This window comes from Gopherus evgoodei, chromosome 16 (assembly GCF_007399415.2).
Source record: "Gopherus evgoodei ecotype Sinaloan lineage chromosome 16, rGopEvg1_v1.p, whole genome shotgun sequence".
In the NCBI taxonomy this organism is placed as follows: Eukaryota; Metazoa; Chordata; order Testudines; family Testudinidae; genus Gopherus; species Gopherus evgoodei.
In genome coordinates, this window is record NC_044337.1 from 12,677,660 (window position 1) to 12,698,408 (window position 20,749).

Consider the following 20,749-nt stretch of genomic DNA (forward strand, 5'->3'; position numbering starts at 1 on the left):
TTACTTACTATTCTGAATAGATGAGAGACTGTAGCAGGGAAATTGACAGAAACCTGGTTGCACCTCTAGTCCAGTCCAGGACCCAGAGAGAACAACACACAAACCCAAAACCCACAAACAAAGGCTTCCCTCCACCTACATTTGAAAGTATCTTGTTTCCTGATTGGTCCTCTGGTCAGATGTTTGGGTCCCTGTTTGTTAACCCTTTACATGTAAAAGAGACATTAAGCCTTAACTATCTGTTTATGACAGGGGTCCTCACTGGTCTGGGCGGCCTCACAGTGGGCTGGGCTGGAGGTCCCAATATTCAAGGCTCACCAATGAAGGACAGTCTCTGGAGCAAAGCAGAGCTTTATTGATGGTTGCTTGAGGGAATCCCCTTATTCAGTCCCTCCCAAATCTCTTTAAAGGATCCCAAAGGGAGGTGATGGGTGACCACCAGTCAGTAATATCCTACACGCCAGTTTTGGTCCATTAGTTTCTGATTCCATTCTCCTCTAGTTTACCAGTCACCATCTTAACGCAGACCTCGGTTGGTGTCAGTAGAACGTTTTGTTTGGATTAAGCCAGTCTTTGTTGCCCTTTTGTATCTCTCTCCGTCAGCATTTATTGTTCTAGGTGATTGACCTTTCACCCACTGTCTGCCAGCTGAGCTCACAATTGAGGGAGGCCTGCTAGGCCCCAATTATTACAACAGTGGCACCCTCAAAGCAAGGGAGGGAATCCTCACTCCTGGAGAGATGCCAACAAGAGAAGCAACCCCGGCCTCTTCCTCCTAAAGACCAAAGGGAAATGAAGGAAACGTGACCATTAAACTTGGGAAACCGGGAGGAAAACCCCAAAGGGGAGAGGTTGGTTGGGGAACCTGCACTTGTTTCAAGAGTGGAGGCAGGAGGCCGGTGGGAGCTCCTCCCATGAGAGTTAGGGGACAGGGCTCTCCTGACACCCTGTCAGGGGATGGCCAGGAGTGAATCCCAGGAATCGTGAGTACCATCCAGGAGCGAGGCCTTCCCCCGCCCCGCACTAGAGTCCCCAGACCCTAGGGCCTGTGTCTCAGCTAAGCTGCCTCTTTGAACGGGCTGTGGTTTTGCTGGATTCCTGGCTCCTTGCCACACACAGGAAGACATGGGCTGTCACTGAAATATGCTGACAAAGTTGGGCTGAGGCAGCTGCCTGGCTGGCTCCCACAGTGCACTTTTTGCGGTGCTGCCCATCAGGACCTTGTCTCCTCTCGGCTTCTTTCCCTCCAGTTTCCCACGGTTTGGAGCTGAACTGCGGTAACGGCTGAGGGAGGTCATGGTATGGCACATAGATCTTCTCTGAGCAGGGCGAGTCAGTGGATAGCATCGTTCCCTCCACAGTGCGTCCTACTGCGGGGTAAGAGAGAGAGGAATGCACTCCTGACACCCGCTTCATCCCAGCGCATGAGGGGCCAGAGTCCTTGGAGCTGTAGCCTGGCCCATGTTGCTGCAGACGCTATTCTTATTCAGACAGTGCAAAGGTATCCAGCAGCCTGGAAGGAAGGGGCTATCAGAGTGAATACGGTATGTGTTCTGCTTGAGGTGTGCTGCCTGTGATTCTTGGCAGGATCCTGCAGGGCAGATGGCACAGTCCCTCCTCTGGCCTTGGGGCTCCTGCAAGTTGCTAGAGTCCCTCCTGCCCCCTGACCCCCCTGAATCTGGAAAGGGCTGTTCTTGAGATCAGAGCACAGAGCAGGGGGTCAGGATCTGGCTTCTATTCTCTGCTCTGGCACCAACTCGCTGGATGACTTCAGGCAAGTCACTTTTCCATTTTGGGCTTCAGCTCCCCACAGCACGAAGGTGTGAAATGGTTCCTTGCTCCTGGGCTGGAAAGTGCAATGCAGGCGGGAGGGGGTGTCTGAAGGCCTGTCTTCCCCACAGCTGTGAGGTGAGGACAGTGTTCCAGCCTCCGTTGTGACCGTCCTGGTTGCTTTACTCTGCCCTACACCAATCGCTGCTGAAGCCCCTTGCTCAGAGAGCTCTGGCTCAGAGTGTCATTCTGGGACTGATTTTCAGAGATGCCGAGCACCTGCGGTTCCCCTGATGTCTGTGGGAACTCTAGGGTTCTCAGTACTTCTGAAACTCAGGGCAATTTATTTCAAATGCTGGGTCAAGACTGAGCCTGCAAAGGCAGGTCCATATACACCCCCACAGCAGCTCTCCCATCAATAACAATACAAGCAATCAGGAGAATGATGAGGGGCAGTTGGCCCAATGCTGGGAGTGGGGAGGATATGGCCCCAATATGGTCACTAAACTTCTGCCTGCCTGGTGCATCTGCCATCATTCAGTGGAAGGAAAAAAAAATCTCTTGGGTGCTGCAGCCTGCCCAGGGTGCAACTGCACTTAACCTGAGTTACTCACACATTTGCATTGGTTGTGCACACATGCACACATCCATGTTTCTTGAAAATTTGGCTCTGACGGTGCCGTAATTATAGGCTTAACAGTTAGTGCCGCATTGAGAAGCATAGAACTGATCATATCTCTCCTAGAGCTGTTGTCCCAGGCTGGCTGCAGACTCAGGCAGACAGAACTGTTGGCTACATGCCCATCACCTTTGGAAGATTTTCCTTGTAGCCATAAGGGCTCGAGATGGCCGTGTTTCTTCTTGCAGTGTGCTGCCCCTGAATCCTAGATGAATACCTTGTGTGGGCAGATGCAGAGCTCAGGGCTTGAAGGCCTCTGGTCTAAAGGTCTGAGCACAGAATTAGGAGCCTAGATCTCCTGTGTTCAAAGCAGGACTCTGACAATGACTCCCCAGCTGAGCTTGGGCAAGTTGCTTTCCTGTTCTCTGCCTCAGTTTCCTCAAATATGGGGCTCTATTTACCTGCTCCACAGGGCTGCAGGGCTGGATGAGGATGAAGCCTTGGAAGGTGGCATGTGCTGAGGATGGTTACACTTTTGCAGCTCTTTAGCCCTGTATCCTCTGGCAGGGCCATGATCCACCCGTGCAGGTGGACCGCTCACGATCTCCTCTTCCTTTCCTCCACCCCCACTTCCCCTCCCCCTTCCCCTCTTCCCCCTCCCTCCGCTGCATTGCTGTCAATAGGGCCAGCTGCAGGCAGGCTGATGTCACTCGCTCCAATCTGCAGCCGGCAGCCCTTGGGCAGCAGCCACTGCTGCGGCAAGGGATCTGGGACTGCCAGCCTCCGCCACCGGGAGCCAGCTAGGAAGTGGTGCAGCCGCCCGGGGGCTTGGGCAGGAGGCGGCTCTGGGCTGGCAGGGGGGATGCGATCAGGCAGTGATTTGGGGCACGGTGGAGGGGCCTGCAGTTGCAGAGGACGCCTGCAGAGGTAGGTGCTAACAAGGCTGCAAGCGGCCCGTTCCCCCCGGCAGAGCCAGGCCCAGGCTGCCCCTTATTCCGGGGCAAAGCCCAGGGGGCCACCTGTCCCGGGCTGTGCCCTGAAGGGGCTGCAGGCAGATCTGATCCTGCCCACGCTCACGGCCGGGCACCCCCCTTGCCCTGGACCCCAGCCGGCTGGATGCCATGTGACCTCCTCTCCTGGGACTGGGAGGGGGCGGGCCGCTGCCTCCCCCCCCCCCCAAACTGGCAGCAAGATGTCCCTGGGCTTGGGCTGTCCTCCCCCAGCCAGACGGGGAGTCGCAGGATCAGGCTCTTTTCCTGCTGGGAGCACTGCTACCGGGTCTGCTTTTCCCCCTGCCTCCCCCAGCACCCGGTGACTTCTCCAGAGCTCTTGGGGCAGGGACAGGCTGTTTGTACCCCGCCTAGCACCCTGGCATCCTCCTCTATGCCAGGGTACCCAGGAAGTACTCTAATGCCGATGCATAGGCATCATCATCATAATAATGAGAGTCTAAACTAGGACCTTCTGAAACCAAAGGGCTTGTCTACTTAGGGAAATTGACCAGAATAACTCTTGTGGAATAAGCTATTCTGCAACCGTGATTCCAGAATGGCTCCATGTATGGAGGTTCTATTCTGTCACTTCATTCTGGAATGATGACTATGCTCACAAAGCGCACTAATCATTCCAGAAGACAGCGACGGATTGTGAAGAGTGTCCACATGGCCCATAGAGCCTCATCCCGAGAGGCGCTCTGGGGAGTCATTTGGAAGATGGTGCTCTCCGTTACAGGGATATGTTGAGGCCAGCAGCGGCTCTCACGCTGCTTTCTATGAGAGCAGGCCTTATAGCTCTGTAATTTCCCCAGATTTGTCTTCCTAAATCAGATCATCTCGACCTGTTGACTGTGTTATTGCCAAGGCCTCTGCTAGTTGGTGGAGTCTAGCTTTTCGACTCCTGTGCTCCATTAGGTAAAGTCTCTCGATGTCAGTCCGTCTGGGACCCACCCAGTGCCTAACTCAGTTCGGAGTCTAGACTTGCCCTGCTTGGTCCCACTTCACTGCTGATCCCTCCAAGCGGGCCAGTCAGAGCTCACTCAAGCCCAGCTTCCCAAGCAGTGATCTGTATTTTTACCAGGGTTTGGCCGGTGCCCCGCATGCTGATTCATACCCGCTGCACTAAGGCAGTGTAATCTCTCAGACTGGTTTTTCATGTTGTACTCCTCACTTCATGCATGCATGCTCCATCTAACTGTGCTTTGTCTGGTAACTGCACTGATCGATCATTGCACGCTGTGCTTTTGCTTTGCACAGGCTGGTTCCCGCCGGCATGGATGGTGTGCCCCGTGGGCTACAGACTTGGGTTCGTTGGTAGGAATCCTTTGTGCTAGCGGCATCAGCAGGTAGCATTCCCGTAGAGCCGAGGCCTGGCATTCAGAGAGAAGCCATGGTGAGTCATGTTGTATTTTACAGGGGTTCTCACACTGGTCTGCAGAAAGCTGGTAATGTACAATGAGGACAGGGAGATGGGGAGGTGAATCCATGTGATGGCAAATGGGAGGGAAGGTGCAACCATCTCCCAGTGTTGATAAGTGCAAAGTAATGGACGTTGGAAAACATAATCCCAACTGTTGGGTGGTTGAATTTAATAGCGATTTGAGATTGTCAGATGACAGGCTCATATGGAATTGATTTAAACAAGATGATCAATCAGAGATTGATACAGCTCTATACAGAATGCACAAGGAACAGACGCTTTGCCACCCCCTTGTAGACGGCGAAGAGAAAGTAGTTAAGTCCTTTCCTCTGTCCTGGAGGAATGCTGGCAGTGTTTGTTCCCTATCTAACATCCCAGACACCTGTCCTTTTATGGTGTGTGAGACAAAGAAACTCCTTTTTTTGGGGGGGGGGCGGAATATTTGATCATAATTATTTTTACCATATGTTCTGTTTTCCTCATTACTAATGGAAATTCTTTTTGTCATCCTCAGCTTACCTGACTGATGAGCAAAAAAAAAGAATCTCTAATCCAGTCATTATTACTAACAGCTGTGACTACTGACAGTGCTTAAATGATTTAAAAACACCTTCCAGTGGTGCATTATTTCATCCATTACAGAGCCCATCTGTCATAACAAGTATCTCTTATCATTCACCTAGTTTTGTTTATAACATCCTTGTGTGGAAACTTTTTAGTTGTTGGCAGGAGTCTTTTCCTGGGACATCTGGCCTATATTAGTAAGATCAGGGTAAAAAAAATTATACACATTTCATCATTGAGTTCATTGTCACAGTGGATTAATCACTTGATGATTCCCTGTTCTGTTCATTCCCTCTGAAGCACCCGGCATTGACCTCTGTCAGAAGACAGGACACTGGGCTAGAGGGACCATTGGTCTGACCCAGTATGGCCGTTCTTATGTTCTTTGCCCATTAGGTTCAATTAAAGGGCAAAGAACTTTTTAGTTTCAATATATATAGGACAATAAATATAAAGGCTGGTGGTTAGCATATAAAAGAATTATGAGAGATTAACATACACAAATCATAAAAGTGAATCTCTGCTAAAACAACTATATATATAAAATGATGGGGTCTAAATTAGCTTTTCCCACTCAAGCTGCAAACTGATATCCTAGTTCCTGTGTGCGCAAGCAGGGAAGCCCCTGTTAATCTACTGAGCTAACGCAGACCTGGCCATGTGACTCAGTGTCTTGAGCAATAGCTTCTCTTGGCTGTAGCTTTTTTCCCTACATACAGGAGTTAAATGCTCCTTCCAGGGAGTCTGAAAGAGAGTGCTTGGCACTCCCATCCGTTTTACTGAGGTGTGTGATTGTCTTGGGTTTACAGCCCCCACTAGTGGCAGCCAGTAGCACCTTTCAGCAGAGTGATAACCACCATTCCGTCTGGCCTGCCTGGCTCTGAATCTTGCACGCACACTGCTCCTGTCTCCGTGAGGACTGGGTGGTTTGCTCTTTCACCAGGAGTTCAAACATTCTCCAGGAGCGAAATCCTGGCCTGGTTGAAGTCCATGGCAGCTTTAGCATTGATGTCAGTGGGTCTGGGATCTCACCCAAGGACCTGAGGGAGTTTACTCCCCTTCAGTCCCCTGGTCCTTGCTGGTGTTCCTCTCTGAACTCCCCTTACTTTGCCAGTCACCCATCTGCCCTCTCGATAATTTCTTTGTAGGATCCTCTTCTTCATTCCCTCAAACCTCTTCAAGTTCAGGTCCCCCACCCCTCACTGTCTGCAGCGAACAGGTTGGTTCTTCTCTGCCCAGGGGCTCCTGGGCTTCCCATCTCCGGGCGGAGCCCCGCTCTCTCCTCGGACTCCCTGACGGTGCCTTGTCCCCTGCAGACTGACGCCCCGGACAGCACGACGGGCCGGAGGTCTCTCACGCTGAAGCGCAGGTTCCTCTGGAAGCTCCGCCAGAAGTGGAAGCTCCTGGGCCTCTTTGAGATCAACGGGGAGCACGAGTTTTATGACCTGACCTGCATGCTGAAGGTGGGGCTCAGGGCTGCCATCCAAGAGGCCATTGACAACCCGCCTGTGGTGAGTACCTCCCAGGGATGGGCTCATTCACCTCTCCAGCTGCCTGGCCATACGACGAGACTCCTACACGGCCTTCTCCCCCGGCACGGGGCTACCAGTGAGTGCACTGCTGTAGCAAAGGTGTGCTGCCTCCTCATGATCCCGTTCTTCTCCCTCCTGTCTCTCCCCCAGTCAAGGAGCCCCAAGTGCTTTGCATCCCCGTGACACTGAGAGGGGAAGGGCCGCACCCAGGTCCCAGGGCGAGGCAGTGATGCAGCCCCCTACTCTCAGAACTAGGCTGTGCTCTCCCTTCAGAGAACGCTGACGAACTGACGTGAAATTCGGCCCTGGCCGGCCCAGCCAAATTGGTGGCTCAAACGAAACGGACTGCCTGGCTGGCAGCCTAGTGCAGGTGATCCGAGCAAACTCCTGACTGACAAGTACAAACGGGCCCCTCCCCTGCTGGAGGGAGAACAGGCTGCTCTGTAGGGGACTCCCCGCCCCTTGCCCCCAAGGATGGGGACAGCTAGCGATCTGTGTCACACACACACCAACTCAAGCACAGGGTTGGCCCCCATCCCAGCCCCCTCAGCATTCCCGTGACCCCCCAGTGCTCACTGGAGTGACCCAGCCTCTTGGTGGAACTCCATTAACTTCTCTGCACGTTCAGACCAGAGTGACTGAGATGGGACTCCGGCCCTAGAGGGGCGCTAACAGGGCAGGCACAGCGGCACAGAGCAAGCCAGGTGACAATAGGCCTTTAGTGACAGGCCTGAATAATAATAAGAAACCTGCTAGACCAGGGCGTGCAAGAAGCGTTGCGCTTAGCAAATGGAGAAGTCTGTGCCGGGGGCTGAGATCCTGCAACGATAGGAACCAGAGAAGCACGAGGTGGGTAGATGGGGTGACCTATCCCTGCTGAGGAAATCCTGAGCTCCCGTGGCAGGCTGGTGACAGCTGTCTAGCAGTGGGGAGAAGGGTTCAAAAAGACAGGAATGACCCTGTCATTTCCATCCACAGCAGTGGGGCAGAACAGGGGAAATGAGGGGGAGAGATGGGTCCAGGGGCATAGGTGAGCCCAGAGGTCGGGCTCGTCCCTCTAGTTGCCATCGTGCTTGCTGCAGTCCCCACACTCCCGGGCTGATTTCCCTTCCCCCTCGCTTCCCCCACAGATCCTTTAGTATTTGTTTTCCAGCGTTGTGCCGGGACCCACTGGGAAGGTCGACGAAGCAGCGAACATGACCGGGGAGAAGTCCCCATGCAGTGCACTCACTCTCTGTCTCTCTCTCTGTCCCCGCCAGGATGCCCTGAGCGACGCGGACTGCAAGGCCGTGCTGAAGCAGGCCCATGAGGTAGGAACTCACCACAGCAGGGGAAAAAGCACAAGCCCCGGCCAGAGCCTTTGGTACACCAGACCCAGTTCACTAACACTGACCTGCCACAGGATTCCTGAGCCAGCCCTCCCCCTACACTGTAGTAGCCACACACCCTAACCATACAGTTATCCCCAAGGTCCATCACAGCTGCAGATAGCCAAGCATCCCTCTCCCCTCATACCTCATACCTATACCTCCCACCCCACATCCATACCTATCCTCACCTTCACGTGGACCTACGTATGCAGAGGCACATCCATACAACCTCCAGCAGTCACCTGTGCTGGCTCTCTATCCCACCAGTAGCCATGTCTGCCTTCCGTAGCTTTGAGGGAGGACTGAGACGCCATTCCCAGCTCCCTGCCAGCCCTCTGGGCCAGCAGGTAGCAGTTGTTCCCCTGCCCCTCCAGCTGACTGGGGGAGGTGGGGTGAAAGCACTTGGCAACCTGGCAAGTGTTCCAGGTAGCAGAGTGCGGTAGAACCTGGCCTCACCTCTTGCTCCTCCCGGGTTGCTGCAGGGCTTTGAGATGCGTACGTATGGTGGCCCGGCCTTTGCTCACTTCAGGCACTCACTGGGCATAACGGAGAAGGAATACCAGCTGTCCCTGTCCTCCCAGAGCTCCTACCTGCAGTTCATCAGCAACTCCAAGAGCAAGGCTGACTTCTTCCTGACGTGAGTCTTCCCACGGGTGCAGAGAGAGGTCTGCACTCTGAGAGCTCAATGGTCTAGGTCAGTGGTTCATTTGTGGACCCCTACAAAATGTTGAATGGAGGTGCAGACCCCTTTGGAAATCTTAGACATGATCTCCAGACCCCAGGTTGAAAACCACTGCTCTGGGTGATCAGTGAGAGCTAATTTAACCTCAGGTACTCCTGCCTAAAGCCCACTGACATCCACAGGGAGACAGGTGAACGTCGAGGCAGAATTTAGCCTAAGATCTATTAGTACCGTGCCTTTCAGAACTGACTGCCTAAGTGAAGCAGCAATCAAGAAGATAACTTACCACTGACGAGAAAGATCTGTAGTGATCAGAGAGCACCCAGCAGCTGACCCACGTAACAACCAGCACTGAATACGTTGCCTCTGCTATAATGTAGGACAACGGTTCTCAGACTGTGGGTCGCAATCTCATTTTAATGGGGGTCTCCAAGGCTGGTGTTATATTTGCTGGGGACCAAGCCCGAGGCCCACTGCCTAGGGCCGAAGCATGAGGACTTCAGCTCTTAGTGGACGGGCTCAGAGTGACAGGTTCCCTGCCTGGGGCTGAAGCACTTGAGAATCGTCTTTGCCCCTCCCCATCCAGGACAGCGAGGCTCGGGCTTTGATCTCCCCAGCCAGGGTGGCGGGCTCAGGCTTCGATCTCCCCAGCCAGGGTGGCGGGCTCGGGCGGGCTCGGGCTTCGATCTCCCCCTCCTGGAGTCATGTCATAATTCTTATTGTCCGAAAGGGGTCATGGCACAATGAAGTTTGAGAACCCTGAACAGGAAATTGTATGGCTACTCTATGGCTTGTGTATGCGCAAGCAATGGGTGCATCATGCCGTGCGCACTTGGCTGTAGCGGGAGGGAGAGAGGATGGATCTGTGTTTTGGAAGACCCAATATGTTAGGGTGTGTAAGTGTGTGTTGCATTTGGGCATGACTGGTGGATATGTCAGGCCATGGACAGCGTGGGTAATTGCATGGGTTTGGGGAGGGAGGCCACCCAATTACTAGGTGGGAGATCATCCTTGTGTTTTGTCCCCTGCTCTGAGGTGGTTTCCGTGTGTGGCTGGGAGGTTATCTGTAGTTTTGGAGAGCATATGTCTGGGTGTATTGTTTCTGCCCAGTCTCTAGGTATGGGACAGTGTGTGGGTCTGGATGAAGTATTGGGGGTGCTGATCAAAACCATTAGTGTCTGATATTCACTAGCAAGGGGCAATTCCTCAGAGCAGCTGTCAGGACGCCTTTGCTGCTTCTGCTCTGCAGTGCCCTGGTGATGCTAAGAAGGGAGACGTGTCACCTGTATGTCTTCATGGCAAAAATCCAAATGTTCTATTATCGCTGCTGGGGGTGGGGGGAGGGGTATACACACAGTGTGCAGATGTTGCATGTCTCCTACACGTGTGAGGTTGGGCGTATAGGAACATATCTGGGGAGCTGGGTGTGTCCTGGGTCTGATCAGGAGGTGAGGACACTCGCTTCCCCGTATCCCCATTTACAGCCCTGAGGTAACTCTTGGCCTCCTCGTGCCATAGGAACAACAAACGCTTCTTCCTGAAGACGCAGAGTAAGAGAGAGATCCGGTTCCTTCTCTCCAACCTGCCCAAGTACATCCAGCACCTTGAGAGATATCCCCACTCCCTCCTCGTCAGGTTCCTGGGTAAGAACCACCTCCGACATGCTGATGGGAAAGACTGAGGCTCCATAAACGCCAGGGAGAACAGCAGGAGTGGCACCAGCGTTTTTGGCGCCCTAAGTGGGGGTCCTTCCACGCTCCTGGTCGTTGGCAGCAATTCTGCGGCGGGGGGGTCCTTCCGCGCTTCCAGTCTTCGGGGCACTTCGGTGGCGGGTCCTGGAACGAGTGAAGGACCCGCCGCAGAATTGCCGCCAAAGACCCAGAGCGCAGAAGGACCCCCTGCTGCCGAATTGCTGCCAAGGACGGCAGAATGCGGCCCCCTCAAATCCTAGTGTCCTAGGCGACCGCCTAGGTCGCTTAAATGGAAGCGCCGGCCCTGGAGAACAGTCCGGCCTGGGAGAGTACCTAACAGAGAGGAGATGGTGGGGCATGGCACCTGGGAGATGTGGGCTAGGACCTTCTGAGGGGGAATCTCACCTCACTTATCCCCTGTGATTCTGCTTGAACCAAGTCACCATTCAGGGGCATGCAGACCAGAAGCCAAGGCTGCCAAGTGAGGATCTAATAAGCTTGTACTGGGCAGTGTATCGGGCCAAACTGTGCTAGAACCATTGGGTTCCAGCCTGAGGAGGGACCTCATCTACAACAGGTGGCTCTAAATCCTGCTCTCAACCAGTCTGGCCTGTCCTCCTCCTTGCTAGGCATAACCGAGTACAGCCTGTTTGGCTGCATCCGTGCTTCAGATTAGTGAAACCCAGGTTGCAAGGCCTTTATACCCTGGACACACTACTCAGTGTCCCTGCTGATTAGAGGGGGTGTCAGAGCCGCCTGCAGGCCAGACTGCCAATCCTGTTCTGTGTTCTCTGAACGTTCCCCTTGTCTCCTCCCTTCCAGGGGTTCACAGCATCATCATGGCTCAGGAGAAGAAGGTAGGTTCCATCTGCCTGTCGGAGTCCATGTCACATGCCACTGGCCCCGTCTTTGGCACAGCCAACTCCATCTCTGGGCCGGTTTCCATCAAGTCTCTTCTCTCTCCTCTAGAAATACTTCATCATCATGCAGAGCGTGTTCTACCCCGATGAAAGGATCCTTGAACGGTGAGTCACAAGCCCATGTGGTTAGAGGGGTCATGGCTTGGGGATCAGAGGGATTTGTACAGTCATCTCCTTTCAGGAATAATGTCCTGCCTTTGTGACTGGCTGCCCCTCTGCAACGTGCATGTCAGCACTGCCCACTAGTGGAGGGAATGTCAGACCTGCTCCCATGTGTGTTGTTCCATTGCCCTCTAACAGCTGCAGCTGTGAGTTTGTAAACCCAGATATTTGCACAAGCAACACTGATAAAACGTGGGTGATCATGTCACCCTCTAGTGGCTGCAGACTGCAAGGAATATGAACCTACTAATAAGTATGAATATTTCATGGGAAAATTACTGAGCACTGAACCCTTTTCAAAGTGCACGGGCATAACACCTTTGCACTCTCAGATGGTGCAGCCCAATGAGACACTTTCTTCTCCCTTCTGACCCACGGCTGCGATGGGCACTCTCGTATGTCATGCTGAGGGTGTGGTGCTGAAGGGGTTAAGCAGGGACTCAACGTGCCCTCCAGGAATCACCTGTCCGAATTGCCACGTGCAGGTACGACATTAAAGGGTGTCAGGTGAACCGCTGGACGGAGCCTGCCCCCGAGGGCAGCCAAGTCATCGTGGTGCTGAAGGATCTCAACTTTGAAGGAAATTCCATCCAGCTGGGTGAGTACTTCCCTGGCCAAGGAAGGCCTGGTGAAGCAGGGTGACTCGCTGGGCCACCCACTCACTTCATACTGTCCAGCCATCTGCCATTCAATCCACCCACCATCCAGCCCACTCATCCGCCTCTGTCTCTATCCATCTTCCACATCCAGCTTAGCTAAACCTCCTCATTGCATAGGTCCCAACCTGGAAGGTTGTGAATTAATGATAGGTTGATGAGAGAAAGAGAGAGAGAGGAAAGAGAATGACCCAGCTTAGCGCTGGAGAAAGATGCAGAATCCATGTGTCTGGAGGCCTAAGTGTTCTATCCACTGAAAAGGTACGACATCTCCTCCCCCAGCCACCTTGCCAAAGTGCCTTGGACCTGAGCTGAAGTCAGCCACCTCTAGGGAGAAGCCACTAATTCAGTCTGTCCCTGTTCACTCCTGGCCTCACTGCTGATGCTGCCAGCGTGGGAAGCCCGTTTGCGGTGTGAGCTGGTTTTATGACATGGTTGCCAACTCACTGGGAAGCGGACAGAGCCTCCTGTCAGAACGACCGTAACCCGCCCCTTGGATCCTGGCTGTTCAGCTCAAGCTGTAAAGACTAGGAGGGTTGAGGCTGGGGTTTCTGGTTCAATCCCCTGGTGTCAGCCAAGATGGCAGATATCCTGCTACCCCATGATGATAGGGTCCTTGTTAGGGCTGTGGCACAGCAACCCCCAAAACATTAGTAGCACACCAGGTGGACCATGACTTGGGGGCAGGCTCCGAAGACACCTTAGAACAGGGGTGGTCAGCCTGTGGCTCCGGAGGCACACGCGGCTCTTCAAAAGTTAATATGCGGCTCCTTGTATAGACACTGACCGCGGGGCTGGAGCTACAGGCGCCAACTTTCCAATGCGCCGGGGGTGCTCGCTGCTCAACCCCTGGCTGTGCCACAGGCCCTGCCGCCTCTCTACCCATTCTCACCCCCTCCCCTGAGCCAGTAGTGTAGCTGGGGGGGAGCGGCCGCTCCCCTACCGAGCACAAGTGGCGCCTTTTTAATTTTACTCACCCAGGGACGAAAAAAAAAAAGGCACCACCTACTGCGGCGCTTTTACTGATGAGGCGACGCTCCGGGTCTTTGGCGGCACTTCGGCGGCGGGACCTTCACTCGCTTTGGGTGTTTTTGGCAGCACTGAAGCTTCATTGCCAAAATGCTGCCGAAGACCTGCGGAGCGAGTGAAGGTCCCGCCGCTGAGGTGCCGCCGAAGACCGGGAGGGCTGCCCCATCAGTAAAAGCGCCACAGTGAGTGGCGCCTTTTTTTTCGTTTTCGCTCCCCCTCTTCCCTCCACCTGGCTACGCCACTGCCCTGAGCCTCTCGTTCCCTTGCTCCTCCCCCTCCAGCCCAGAGCCTCCTGCACGCCGCGAAACAGCTGATGGGGAGGGAGGTGGCGGTGGGTGGGAGGCGCTGGGAGCAGGGTGGGGGAGCTGATGGGGAGCTGCTGACATATTACTGTGGCTCTTTGGCAATGTACATTGGTAAATTCTGGCTCCTTCTCAGGCTTGGGTTGGTCACCCCTGGTCTAGAGGCTAGGCGCTAGCCCTCATGGGTCCCACTGACAAGTCAGAGACTGGGCAAAGGAAGGGGTATTTTACTAGGACTAGCAAAAGGGGAAAGTGGCTTGAATGCTTGCAACTTAAGGTAAAACAATAGCAGTTTGTATGTGGGGGTGGGGGGCAGTTCACTAGAGGGTCAGGGCTCCTCTGCCTGGTGCCTCTCCAGCCCAGTTTCCCTGGAGCTAGGTTTTCAGGCCAGGATCAGCCAGTGGTGTGTCTCCTTGGAACCCCTCTGCCCACGTTCCCAAGCTCTGTTGCTTCTCCACAGCTTCTGCCCAGACCTGACCCTTGTTGCACATGCGGTTCCCCGGTTCCTGCCACAGTTGGTTCTGCCCACGGTTCCCTGACACCTTCCCCTGCATTCAGCCTCCCTGCTGCTACCGGTTTGCCATGCAGCTGCCTCCCATCCCCTGCCCCCAGCAAGGGTCAGGGTCTCCCACAGAGTTTCTGCCCCCTTTTCCTATTAGCCAGGAAATGCCCGTGTGTCCACCCTGTAGGGTCATAGATCAGTGCAGAGAGGTTGGATGGAAATAGTGGTGTCCTGCTTAGCCCATTCGTCACCATGCTGATAATAATAATGATCCTTGGCTCATGTCAGGCACTTTTCCATCCCTAGATCTCCAAGCAATCTACAAAGGAGGGTCAGAATCATGAGGGGGTGGCGAAACTGAGGCACAGAGATGGGGCAGTGACTTCCCTTTAGTCAGCATGAAGGACCTTTTATGTATTTGTCTCTTCCCAGGCTCAGCCTATTGGCTCTGGGTGATCACATGACTGTTCCCCCCTGACCATATCTGCACCAACCATCTCTTTCTTCAGCTGGCCAGCTAAGTTTCATGCTGATAGAACCACATGAAATAGACAGTCCTGGAGCACAGTGAGGTGGAGGCTGTCCAACCACTAGGCTGCCTTGGCTATGTGTGCCTCTGCTCGCTCTGAGCTGCTGCTTTAGCTCATCACTTAGACGCTTGGGCCTCTGGGCTCCTGCAAAGCATGTGAACGGCCTGTATCCAGCCCTGCTGCTCCATGGCCAGCATGCAGGTGGCTATGTGCACCAGAAGAGTCAGCTCAGCAGCAGTATGGAGTCTGGGTCCCAAGCCAGTTACAAGCTGGGGACCCCAGTAACTCTCCCATTCAGGACTCCCCGAACTAGCAGACATCCTCTCCCTCTCCGTCTGTACTGCCCTCCCTTCTGCCTTCACTCATTCCCTTGTGATCTCTCTGTGATCTTTGCTGTCACTTGATTTCTCTTTCCCTTCTGTGTGTCTCCTTCCACTAACTCACATCTGCTGCCTGACCTCCAGCTGCACTCATCTCTCCTCCACAAGCAGCCGTTTCTCCTCCAGTGGCAGCTTCTTCTACTCCTGATCCTGCTGCATTAGAACTGTCGCCCCTGCCCAAGGCCACATCTCCTTGGTGCCCTGCAGAACACTGTGCCTCCCACTCCCTGCTAACTGTCCTGGCTTATCTCCCATCCCTGCTCAGATCTTCCTCTCCCTGGCCTGGGCTCTCACTCCGTGTCTGTCAGCCTCTCCGCTCTCTCCTGCAGGTCAGCAGCGCTCCTGGCTCCTACGCCAGGTGCAGCTGGACACGCAGTTCCTGAAGGAGCTGAACGTGCTGGATTACAGCCTGCTGGTGGCATTTCAGCCCCTGCATGCAGACGAAAAGGGCCAGAACCTGTCCTTCACGGACATCATCTTCAGGACCACCATGTGAGTGATCGGCCTCCTGCAGAGAGCACTCAGCACAGCGGGGAGCACACAGCCAGCCCTCTGCTTCTCCTGCAGCTCTGGCTGATGGGGGCAAGCAGCAGACAGGACAGGCTCTGCCCCCAGTGACCACACTGCTTGGGGTGAGCCTGCAGAGTGCCTGAAGCCCAGCATGTCTGGGAGGGCAGAGAACCCCACAGGAACATAGATGGACTCGGCGTCGCAGGCCCTGGTTCTTAGTCACAGCATTCCTCCTCTGTGGCCAAACTGGAGGATGAGGCAAAGGGGATGTTAAGTCAGTCCCAGCAGCCTCAGAGCTGCTCTACATTACGCTCTCTTTCCCTCAGACGCTTAGGAGCTCGAGGAAGCAGAGACTAGCTGTAGTCTCTGGCCACACCCTTCCCTTCCATGCCCTGTCCCTGGCCTGCTCCAGATTGTCTCCTGCACCTGGGGCTGGGAGCAGCCTAGCACAGAGCCCTTACCCTAGCTGTGTGCTGCTCCCTCCACTGGGGGAGCTTCTCCGGGACCCTTTCCCCTGCCAAGTGGCATAAAGGGCTTTAATGTAACTGAGAATCAGTCCCACAAACCAAGACTGTAGGTGACTGAACCTCAGGAGCCCGCAAGCCTCCAAGGAACCAAGTCAGTGGGGAAGCTGCCGACCAGCTGCTGGTTCCTATCGCTTTGATCTGGGGTATCCCTGAGATCTCACTGTCCTGGCCTTTCCCTGCTACAGGTCCTTGAGCAATCCCGAGAGCTCCCTTCTCACCTCGGTGTCAGGGATTGTGGAGGAAGAGTCTGACATTCTGGTGTCTGAGATGGTAGGGGGAGTCGACCTCTACCGACTGCGTGAGCTGAACTTGGGGGTGGAGAACGTGAGCCTCCAAAGCAGCACCAAGTCTGACAGTGATCCGGCCCACATTCTGGCCCAGAATCGACGCTTGCTGCCCCGATGCAAGAGCCCTCTGCACTTGCTTGATGGCCCGGAGTTCCGCTACTTCATGGGCATCATTGACCTGTTCACCGTGTACAGCTTCCGCAAGAGGCTCGAGCATCTGTGGAAATGCATCCGGTACCGGCATCAGACCTTCTCCACTGTCAGCCCCTCGGATTACGCCAGGCGCCTCTGCCAGTGGGTGGAATCACACACTGTATGAGTGGGGCCCTGCACCGGGGCTGAAACTGATGGCAGCTTCCCAGACTGCCCCACTCACACACTGGGAGGGTTACAAGCCCACAGACTGCTGCAAACTGCCTGCTGCTGATCGCTTGCACCACCAGGAGGCAGGCTTAAGGCAGCAGTGCCGCTGTGTTACAGGGGTGCTGCGGAAGGAACATTTCCAGCATCCTGAAGGCAGGTTTTTGGCATCAGAACTGAAGAGTCGGAGGGGCCGTAATCACTCGGGCAGCAGCTGTCCTGCAGCGTGCTGCGGGGATGGGGTCAGTAGGTGCCACAATTGTCCAAGGAACCTAGTAAATGGGGAATCTGTGAACCAGTTTGCATTGCTCCGACGTGGGGTGTCTCTGGGTGCGCTGGTTTGCATTTGGGCAGTGAAATAGCCCCATCAAAATCCGCTCATGGTCCCCAGATCCTCTCTTGGGACGAGGATGCAACAGGAGGTGTGGATGGACGGAAAGGGACGGCCTGATCTCCCCTGACTGCAGGTGCCATTTCAATCCCATATGAACCCTATTAAGGGCCGCTGGAGCAGTACCCCATCTCCATGGGCACCAATCGGCACCTGCTGAACCAGAAGCATGCTGGGAAGCTAATGACAGGCTCAGCAGCCAGTTCCAGTTTGTGCAATGAAGTAGCATGTAGGATAGGCAGAACCTTTATCCTCATCCTAGCCCCATCAGTCCTATGCCCTGAGCACCCTGATACCACTATCCCCGTGCTGGACTGCCTGTGATCAAGGGCTAGGTCCTGAAAACCTACCCTCCCTGCTCTCCGAAGCCACTGTCTTAGTGCTGGATTGGTTTTGATCGAGGGCTACGCTCCCTGACTATCTCCAAAGCTGGGTTGTGGGTAATTAAGAGCCGGGCGTCACAGCAAAGCCGCACTCCCCCTGTGTTAGCTTGTCTGGGTGTAGGGAAGTCAGGAGGCTGTCTAGCATTACCACAGCTCTTGGCCAGGAAAGTTTGGGACCCTGAGAATGCTCCTTGAGTGGGGACTCTCTGGCTCAGCTTCTTGTCAACCCCCCGTTGAGTCAGTGCAGCTGTTGTGATGGGCATGCATTAACCGAGGCGAGCTGCTGTTTGTGTGTGGACATTCTGACTCCCTGTTGCCTCACGGCAGGAATGAGAAAGCCCATCCAGCAGCTGCCGAGCCTGGTGTTGGCGATGCCGACTGAGGGAAGAAAACACTGGGATTGCCCAATCTGCAGGGGAAAACATGGTTGTTTAAAAAAAAAACCCACAAGCCTTTGGCCTCAGAGCCCAACCAGAGCCTTGTTGGGGAGGTCAGTTAAAAGGAAAAGAATAAGTGGCAGGGGCAGGGGGATCTCTTAATAAAAACAAATAATTTTAAAGCAGGGATTCCTTCCTGCAGTCACCCAAGAGAGTGCAGCTTCCTGGTCTTGTCTAGCAAGGAAATTCCATATTTGAACATTGACACCTGCCACAATGCCAAAAAAAAACCAGTCAAAAGAGCAAGTGCATGAAAGAGACAAGGTGGGGAAGGGGCAGCACAGTCTGGCACGTCGCTGAGAGTCAGGACTCCTGGGTTTTATCCCTGGCACTGACCTTGGGCTAAATCACATCTTACTGTGCCTCAGTTTCACCATCTACAGCATGGGGATAAACATATCCATCTGCCTTACCATGGGTGGGGTGAGGCTTCATTCATGAATGTCAGCAAAACACTTTCAGCTTCTGGGATTAAAGGTGTGACAGAAGGGCTTGTCAACACACAGAAGTTACATCAATTGAACTTGAATCACTTTATTTGTATTATGGGTAACACCTAGGAGCCTTCAGAGGGTAAGTCAAATCTTCCACCACGATGTGCCTAATTCTGTCTAGAAAGAAAAAGGAACCTGACCTGGCTTTCAAGCAACCTTATGGACTTAAAAATCTACTAAGGAACCCCCTCCAGAGAGTCACTGCCTTTCAAAAATGATTTAAATGAATGAAATTAGCTGGTTAGGGCTCAATCTTATCTCCTTACATGTCCCAAAATCCAGCTGGAGTCAGTGGACCATCTTGTGGGACATCTCAGACAAGCTAGCAACAGGGAAGATGGTCTTGTGGTTATGGCCCAGGACTGAACTGTGACAAACCTACTGCAAACTTTCCTGTACACCTTGGGCAAATTGTTTTGCCTCTCTGGGCCTCAGTTTCCCCGTCTGCAATATGTGCCATCTACTTCACAGGCACAGAGTGAGGCTAATGTCATTGGGCCAGTGGTGAATTTGGCCTATGAATGTTTTTGCAGCATTGTGATGTCCTTGCATGAAGAGCCCTAGAGTAAAACAAGTTTTATTAGAAAATGCACCAGGGTACAATACTTCTGGTCCTGTGGGACCAGACTAGGGGACCTAATGGGGCTTTCCAATGGGCCCAGAGCATTTTTAACCCCATTTTGACAGAGAAGCATCCCACAAGGGAACAATATCTCCTGGCTTTTAGTCCCCTCTGGCTGTGCCTCTGGGCTCAGTGAGGCTGAATGCTCCCAACCTTCACAAATACTTTCTCAGCAGCCCCCAGTGACCTGGGCCACACAGTCACACAGATGAAGGCTGAAAAGGCTGTCCAAGCATTGACCAAGAAGATGTCCCCCCGCCCCCAAAGCTGTTCAGCCTTTGCAGAGAATAATCTCAGCTACGTGCTGCGTTGGCAGGGCTGCTGCATGTTGATACTGGGTGTGACCCACTCTGAAATGACCTCTGCACATGGCTATGCAAATAGTGCAGGAGAAAACTATCCAGCAAAGATCTCAAGCTCCCAACTCATTTGTTTTATCCTCTTTTGTGCAAACCAGGGAAAGGGATTTACTGGAGCAGCAGGATCTGGAGCTTCCATTGCGTGTGCATGTCAGCCCAGCTAATGGCTTCTGTAAGATAAATCGATTCAGATAGTATCGTTAACCAACTTATTGGGAGTGGGCCCAATCCCTCCAGCCTTACTCGGGTAAAACCCTCAATGAGAGTCATAGCAAGTGAGTAAAAAGGCTTCAGGATTTAGCCCAAGAACCATAGTTGTATGTATAAACTCCTACACACATACACACACACGCTGCATGGCTGAAAGACTATTTTTGCGATGAAAACAGGCACAGGCCAAGAGCTTCAGCTAGTGTCCATCAGTGCCGCTCTGCAGAAGTTAATGTTGATACAGATAACAAGAACATCCAGAGTTACATTTAGGCTTGGCAGAATTCAATTTTTATTTCTTTATAAATTCGCTGGATAATATCAATGTTTATTTTTAAGCATTTTTTTTTAATTTTATTGATTTAAATTGTCAAAGTTGTGGGACAATGATTACTTAGTGACAGTAGATGTTGAGATTCAAACAGTTAAAGCTTTAAAACCCAAATTGTTACCATCACTTGACAAAAATATACAAAGTATAGATCCTTCAATCAAATTGTAACAAGTTCTCAAGCAGCATTTTTGTTACTTTGCCTGTCAGAAAATTTTTGATCATCATTGATGGAAATATGTTTTCATTGTGTGTGTGAGGGGGTGAAATTGACATTTATTGACATTTACTGATAAAACTCGAATCCTTCAAAGCCTAGTTTTGCTACACAGGAGGCAAAATTTCTAAGGCCGCATGCATCAGGGCATAAACCACTCACTGATGGAGATTAGGAAGAAACATCCCCTCTTGGCATAACTGTCCATTATGGCGTATATTGCATCCTCGTCTGACACTCCTGAGCACTGTGGTACTGAATACCAGATTAGATGGGCTGCTGCTCTGATCTGGAGTGGCAGTTCCTTTGATCGTATTTAAACTGAAAGTGAAACAGACAATATCGGGAAGGATTGGTATCGGAGGAGGGGGTATCAAAGCGAGTGGGGGGGTTGGGATCAGAAGGGGACAATAGCGGGGGGGGGGCATATCAATCCCATTGCAGGGGTTGGTATAGATGCTAGTGGAGGGTTGGTATTGGGGGGGTGGAATCTACAT

General features: G+C 53.2%; 1 protein-coding gene across 2 annotated transcripts; it reads left to right on the plus strand.

Annotated features, from left to right (window-relative positions):
- Positions 1-253: 253 nt before the first annotated feature.
- Positions 254-20,549, plus strand: PIP5KL1 (phosphatidylinositol-4-phosphate 5-kinase like 1). 2 transcript variants are annotated; one of them, XM_030535437.1, is made up of 11 exons: positions 254-1,544; positions 4,642-4,777; positions 6,685-6,879; positions 8,160-8,210; positions 8,753-8,907; positions 10,471-10,595; positions 11,466-11,500; positions 11,613-11,668; positions 12,211-12,323; positions 15,454-15,616; positions 16,347-20,549. In XM_030535437.1, the coding sequence occupies exons 2-11, from the start codon at positions 4,775-4,777 to the stop codon at positions 16,765-16,767; spliced, it is 1,317 nt and encodes a 438-aa protein (XP_030391297.1). In that variant the 5' UTR covers positions 254-1,544; positions 4,642-4,774; the 3' UTR covers positions 16,768-20,549. The 2 variants fall into 2 exon arrangements, with proteins under 2 accessions (XP_030391297.1, XP_030391296.1); XM_030535436.1 differs by lacking the exon at positions 254-1,544 and adding an exon at positions 3,069-3,316.
- Positions 20,550-20,749: the final 200 nt, after the last annotated feature.

Excerpts from the sequence above, each read along its gene's own strand:
- PIP5KL1 (XM_030535437.1), top strand. Across the intron at positions 10,596-11,465 it reads CCTCCTCGTCAGGTTCCTGG|GGGTTCACAGCATCATCATG; the intron begins GTAAGAACCACC and ends CCTCCCTTCCAG. Across the intron at positions 11,501-11,612 it reads TCATGGCTCAGGAGAAGAAG|AAATACTTCATCATCATGCA; the intron begins GTAGGTTCCATC and ends TCTCTCCTCTAG.